This window comes from Lactuca sativa, chromosome 4 (genome assembly GCF_002870075.4).
Source record: "Lactuca sativa cultivar Salinas chromosome 4, Lsat_Salinas_v11, whole genome shotgun sequence".
Taxonomy (NCBI): domain Eukaryota; kingdom Viridiplantae; phylum Streptophyta; class Magnoliopsida; order Asterales; family Asteraceae; genus Lactuca; species Lactuca sativa.
Window position 1 is genome coordinate 395,922,647 of NC_056626.2, and position 7,303 is coordinate 395,929,949.

The 7,303-nt window shown below is 31.9% G+C and overlaps 1 protein-coding gene across 2 annotated transcripts; it reads right to left on the bottom strand.

Moving 5' to 3' along the window:
- Nucleotides 1–1,546: 1,546 nt before the first annotated feature.
- On the bottom strand, nt 1,547–6,888 carry LOC111888217 (amino acid transporter AVT1I). Of its 2 annotated transcripts, XM_052771454.1 has the most exons (4): nt 6,874–6,888; nt 2,926–3,073; nt 2,231–2,838; nt 1,547–2,147 (listed from the first exon to the last, which is right to left on the bottom strand). In XM_052771454.1, the coding sequence occupies exons 1-4, from the start codon at nt 6,886–6,888 to the stop codon at nt 1,620–1,622; spliced, it is 1,299 nt and encodes a 432-aa protein (XP_052627414.1). In that variant the 3' UTR covers nt 1,547–1,619. The 2 variants fall into 2 exon arrangements, with proteins under 2 accessions (XP_052627414.1, XP_023740120.1); XM_023884352.2 differs by lacking the exon at nt 6,874–6,888 and having other exon boundaries at nt 2,926–3,088.
- Nucleotides 6,889–7,303: the final 415 nt, after the last annotated feature.

A 7,303-nucleotide genomic window follows, 5' to 3' on the forward strand; every position in this document is an offset into this window, starting at 1 on the left:
TTCAGCATTTAATAAGCATTAATTACTTTGTTAAAATAACTAAAATGATTGGTACAGAATCAATCATACAGGCACACAATAGATAATGAAAACATTTGAACCTAACTATATATATATATATATATATATATATATATATATATATATATATATATATATATATATATATATATATATATATATATATATATATATTCAATGGGTTGTAGATAGAAGTTAGAGTCATCTGGTGCTCAGACCATCTCTAATCCATCTCTATTTTTTCCTCCATAAATGAAATAAAAAATGGAATAAATAGTATTTAATCTCCAACCAAACTCTATTTTTCTATCCCATTTTTTACCCCAAAGAGTATATTCCTAGAATAATACATTTTTATAATTTATATATATATATATATATATATATATATATATATATATATATATATATATATATATATATTGTCAAATACACCCCTCTAGTAATTAAACTCTATATTTATGATTAATTAATATAAATTAATATATAACATGATATTATAAATATTAAATGTTGCATTTAAATTATAATTAATAGATAAAATAAACTAGAAATGTATAAAATAAAAATTAGAGTGACTAAAATTGGCAACCAAACTTCACCTCCATTTTTGGAGATATGAATAGTATCTCCCATATATAGGGGAACATTATTCATATCTCCAAAAAGTGAGGTGAAAATGGGGTAGGTTTGGAGAAGAAATGGGAGAAGAAATGGAGTTTGGGAGTGGGTTGGAGATGCCCTTAAACCGTTAGGTAATAAACAACATGTTTCAAAAAAAAAAAAAATTAAAAAAAATAAACAACATGTTGCAAGTTCGAAAGATGCTTTTTTTCCTTCATTTTATTTTGACAATCACTTTAAAAGTGTCGCCTATGGTATAAAACTCAGCCTAATCACGTCTACCATATATGCATTAACCATTCTCATTCTTTATTGAAGTTATAACTTTAAGTTCAATATCGCTTGTGGGATCAAAACATAGCCATCTTCAGTAGTTTTATATAATATGAGGACTTAATGTGGTTTAAAAAACAGTTTGAAGTTTGGTCTACATCATAAAACTTAAACGGAACCTAGAAAGTGGAGTGAAAAACCGATAAAACGAACTGTTGGTTTGGGTGTTGGAAAATAAATAAATCTGGGTGTACCTACTGTATACATTCCTATGTCTATCCCTGATTGTCTAGACTCGTATTTTGTTCAGAAATTATAGATCGATAGCATAATATTGTTATACTTAGGCCATCTTCAATGCATTGAACTCAAATGAGTTCAATGGATTGCCACATATACATTCTCCTCACAATACAATTTTACCTATTAAACTCTATATTCCATTAAACCCAATACAATTTAATGGATTGCCAATCATTTATATGTGTGTGAGAGGAGAGAGAGTGTGGAGTTCAATGGGGATTGAACTCGCCATTCTATTCTATTGAGTGCTATGTCATTAACCCACAATGGGGATTTTGAGTTTAATGGGATTAAACTCCCCATTCAACTTCCCATTAAACTACCATCGAAGATGCCTTAGTACCTTGACTAATCAATTGTTCCATCCAAAAATTTTATAAACTAACATAGCTCTAAACTCAAATAGCTACAAATAGATGGGTCTTTAAATCTACTAACGATACATAAGTACCCACAACTGCTACTATCAAACCAATTAAGCCAACGAACCAAACAATAATCATTTCCATCCCAATTCTCTTGTAAATCCCTGAAATCTTTAAGTAGCACAAGCATGGTATTGTTATCGAAGCCGTGGCACTTAAGAGCGCTCCCACGAGTGACATTAGATTCCCAAAGAAAGGAACAAACATGGCCACAACCACAGTACTTATCATCAAGATTGTTCTAATAAGAAAGCTACACTTCCTTTTGTTGCAAAAAGATTGAAACTGTGTTTCAATAGTATCGACAATTGGAGTTAACATTAGAGCATATTTAGCTATGGGAGTAACGAGGGTGGTGAATATTGCCACCCTTGAGCTTATCTTGTTGGTAGGGAGATTTAACGTAATCTCTGACTCTACTTTCGACCCAAACATAAGGTAACCTATAACTGCCATTAATGAGTAAGTAATCGTAGAAAAGGCAAAACAAAAGAACAAGACCTACAGTTTAGAACAACAAACCAACTTTAGTAATGATAATATATATATAATGCATTAATGTTGAATATACAGGAAATCAGTACCTTTGAGAATTGGCGTTGGTTTTTCATTGAAGTATATAGGGTGGGAAAAACGGGATGAGCACAGTAGCAAAATGCATATAAGCTAATAGCCGATGGGACTCCATTCCATTTGACGAAATTACCCTTTTCTTGAAAACCGATACCATCAAAGGCACCGGCCCAAAAGACGGAGGATAGGATGATGACAGAAGCTAGAACTCCACTGGCTGATATGTATGATAGAATACTCATGTCGTTTAACAAACTTGTAGGGAGTATAAGGATTACAATAATGACAATAAATGCAGTTTTGGATCCAATACGAGTGCCATAAATATCAAAATCTATATCTGGGAATAATTTGCATAAATTATCGCCTTCTAGGATCAAGAAGCCTGTTGCGACTAAGTAGAGTTCTATGTTCATGGAGATTGATATTAGAGTTCTCCCTGCTTTCCCGAATGCTCGTTCCCCTATGTCGGGATACGTTCTTATTGTTGGATCTGAATCCATGCATCTTTGGATTAATAATCCTGTAAAGAAGGTTGAGCTGGCAATTACGAGAAGGAGAATTAAGGTCAACCACCCTCCTGATGCCAATGCGTATGGAATCGAGAGTATTCCGACTCCTGAGAACCCATCAAGAAACAAAAACAGGTTAAGTATCTTTAATATGCAAATAACTATGATAATAAGGAAATAAATGAAGAAAGAACCTGAGAGAGCATTGAGAGCATTGAAACAAGTACTGATGAAAGAAGCTGTTCCTGTGGTTGTGTTGTTGGTGTATTGCTCTTCTTTTACCTTCGTTCCAACATCTCCATTGTTAACAAGTAGTGGTATTATAAGAGAGTAATCATCTTGCTTGTTGACCTCCATTGATTCCAACTGTTTAGCTCTTGGAAAAAGAAAGAAAAAGGGATGTTAAAGGGAGGTGTGCACGATCCGGCCACTCTTGGACATGGAACAAACTAAAAAGTAAGGAAATCTTAATTAGCAATCACGTGTTAAGTTTATTTATTAAGTTTATCTTCTTATTTTGTAAACGACTCTACAAGGTTTTGACTTTTGATGGTAGACTCTAATGTGATTAATTTTGGTAAATATTATTAATTATAACAGATAATGTCTACCGGCGGAACGTGTCGCTGTCGTATTTTAGTTAACATGACTATCACTTTAATTTGTCGTTAGTGTCATGTTATGGCCCGTAATATGTTGCTCTATTTCGCCCCCATTTCTATTAATTTCTTTATGAAAAAATTTAATATTATTTTTCCAACACCGGAAACGTTTTAAATGCAGAAACAACACCAAAAGAGAACAGAAAACAACATCAGACTAAACACATAAACTAGTACTAAAAGAATAATGCTAAAGGTATTTTTTTTGCAAATCCTATTGATCAAATTTGAACTTTTTAGGATTGATTTTGTAAAAAATGTAACCAAGTTAACCATAAAACTCGTTAAGTGGGCTAGAGTGATAATTTTGCAAGAAAGTTGTGGTCATAGCAATAATAAAAAAATATTAGGGTTTTTTTTCAATTATAAGTTAAAAATTTAAGGCTTTTATAATATTAGTCATTTTATAATATTAGTCCTGAGACAAAACTCATAAACTAGTACTAAAAGAATAATGTTAAAGGTATTTGTTACAGGCAAACGTTAATGAAACATTGAATAAAACATAAAAGTATTTGGATGTGTTATCATTGCCGCCCCTCTTGTTATTGCTCTCAGTATCGCTATTATTCTGGTGTATGTTTGTGCCTCAAAAAGTAAGTACTAGAACTCGAGAAGATGGCTCCAAGTACCACTATTACTTTTGGTCGAAAGCCTAAACATTGGCTCCAACTCGCACTCAATATGCAGGGTCGATAAGAATAACATCAAAAATATTTGTCAAAAATATCAGAAGTGGACACATGAATACATAGTAGGTGTTGCTGATGTTGAAATAGGTGTTGCCGAATGCCGATATAGAAAAAATAGGCAAAAATAATCGAAAAGTCGAAATTTTTTCCAATGGGGACAAAAAAAAATAGGTGTTGCCGGTGCCACACCGGGACACCTACTAGGTCCGCCCCTGTAAAAAATAATCATGTACAATCTTTAATCAGAAAGATAAAACATTTTAAATTTATAAGTTATGTTGGGATTCGTATAATTTATCTGTTCTGTTTGAGTTATGATGCGAAAGGGAGTTCATGGTTGTATGTTTTTAGTTTTCACTTGTATATGCGAACAACCAACTTTGTATGTGTTCGTATATTTGGTACCTAGACTTCGTAGGTCTTGTTAGTTTGTTTTGACAGTTGTTATAGCTTACATGTCCTCACTTCATTGGTCAGAGCTTAACCTAGTTCCTTTTACTCATTATATAAGGTTAGTTAGTTAATGGTAGAGAATATCTTTTGAGAGACTTCTTACATCATTTTACAATCACATGTCTTTTACTATTTAAATGAAATCTTATTTACATCAATGTGTTCATTCAATTATGTTATAATATTGTTGTTTTCATTCTTATAGAACTATCGATTGTATCAAGTGCTATCATATCAGGAATTTTATTGAGCTCATTTCAAATAACAAAAACTTTGTGTTCTTCGAGTTTTTTGTTTTTCGAATTTGAATTTTCAAGATCTACTCCACATTTTTTAGTTATTTTTGCAATTTGATCAAAAATCGATTGTTTAGATTACTTATCGTGATATGAAATCTATATTGGCTCATTGAATTGATTCTTACTCAAATTTATTAGAATTATGTCTAAAGATCATTCTCACATCGTTTTCCTTCAACTTACCTAGTAGTATTGGATCTACTACTAGAATTCCAATTTTGTATCTGAAAGATTATGAAGTTTTGGTGATGTATTTCGAAGAAAACATTATTGGAATTGAAAATCATGGTTCATGTATTTTACATGCTATCACGAAAGGTCCTCAATAATGTTCAAAAGCTACTAAACCAATTCTAACTCAAACTGATTTGGAAGAATTGGTTACTGAAGGAAAAACTTCATAAACGGTCCATGTGGTATTCTGAATTCTAAAGTTTAGTCCCTAAGTTTAAAAAACCTCATAGATGGTCCCTATTGTTTCAAAATTTTCATTGTTTTGTCCTTACTACTTACTCCATCATGTTTTGTCTATTAAATGTATGGTATTTCTGTCACTTCACTACCATAAGGACCATTTATGAAATCTTTTGTTTTCTAAAAAAATTAAATATAATTATTTAATATAACAAAGAGTCCCACCCCTCCATCTCTCTCTCTCTCTCTCTCTCTCTCTCTCTCTCTCTCTCCCCATATGTAAGCTATGAACACTACACGAAAAACACGATTTTTCTACAGAAGGAATCCGTTGCAAAAAACAGAAATTCCGTTGAAAAAGATGATTTGTTATGGAATTTGCAACGACCCATTTCCGTCCCTAAAAACCCCATAGCGAGGATTTGCAACGGATACAATAATTCCGTCACTAATGTGAAAACGGAATGAAATCCATTGTAGATGGTATTTCGTCGTGTATTTCGTAAGAGGATTCCGTTACCAATTCCATAGTAATTTTTCCATACGAAATTCCGTTGTAGTGGATCAATAGAAAATTCCATGGTAATAAACCCCTAGAAAAATATGTGTTCATGAATCCCTAGCAAAATTAGTGGGCATGAATCCATAGCAAAATCCATGGTCATGAATCCCTAGTAAAATTTGTGGTGATTAATCCCTAGCAAAATCCATGATGATTAATCCCTAGCAAAATTGGTGGAGATGAATCCCTAGTTAAATCCATTGTGATGAATCCCTAGCAAAATTCATCGTCTACATTCTATAGCAGATTCCATAGAAAATTACATAGACATGCTTTTGTAGCAAATATTCTATAGCTACAAATGGATAATTGATTTACAAATTAAATACAAATTATTTTGTAGTAATACAAAAAAAAATAATAACAAAAAATCAAATAACATTTATATCATAAAATAAAACAATGAATATTTATTACATTGAAATGAAAAGTAACCTAATTCAAAATAAAAGCTTTGCGAGAAACAAATTGAACACTCATGATCTACCACCCACCATGATCACTACTAGCATCACTACCCACTGTCACCACCACCCACCACCCACCACCGTCACCACTACCCACTGTTACCACAAACGGACTTAGGTTAATCTTTAAATTATAAGTATTGTGTTAGTGTATGATTAACTCTAGATATATATTTTAAACACTGATAAATTAGCGATTGTTTGTTTACCTCCATTTACATATTTTTTTCTATAATATATATATATATATATATATATATATATATATATATATATATATATATATATATATATATATATATATATATATATCTATATATACACACACACACACACACAAACATAGTATCATGTATCATCTTTTTGACGTAAATCACGTAATGAGTAAATGAAGTTTCAATTTTGTTTCTTTGTTGATCAATCCTTGCAAATTCCCGCTTTTGAATCCATCTCCGGTTCTCTCAGAACTCCAGGCAACATTTAATCCTTCATCATTGCTTCACTTTCACGTCATCTTTGGTCTCCATAAGCTCGTGAGTCCACCATTGATCCTCACTACAGTGTCCATCATCGACTCTTTAGTCGTTGATCACTTTCTCCCCCTTCATTTGTTTATTGGCGCCACACGAATCTGGGATTCATCAGTTCAACTCCCTTTGTCACCTCACTCAAGTGAAGTCAATATATCATATTCTAATCTTCATCTAATCGGTTCATCTCATCATCTATTCTTTACTTCATTATAACATCGATTATTTGTTTAAATGAAAGACAACTTCTGAAAATTTATTATTTTTCTAATTAGTTGTTGTATGCTTGATTCATTTGTTCATCTATTACTTTGAATACAAACACAAGTTTCTTTTAAGTTCTTGAAGCTTGTTAGTGTTACTGTGTTCCTATAATATATTCATCTATTTGACTCATTTTGTTTCTAGTTCAATGTTAGTGTGTTAAATGATTCAAATATGGATGGTTAGTATGCTGCATGATTCAAATACGTTTGTGTTACCAGTAATCTGT

Coding starts and splice junctions, on each gene's coding strand:
- LOC111888217 (XM_052771454.1), bottom strand. Junction 2,839..2,925: donor TGCTCTCAATGCTCTCTCAG/GTTCTTTCTTCA, acceptor ATGGGTTCTCAG/GAGTCGGAATACTCTCGATT. Junction 2,148..2,230: donor ACCAACGCCAATTCTCAAAG/GTACTGATTTCC, acceptor TCTAAACTGTAG/GTCTTGTTCTTTTGTTTTGC.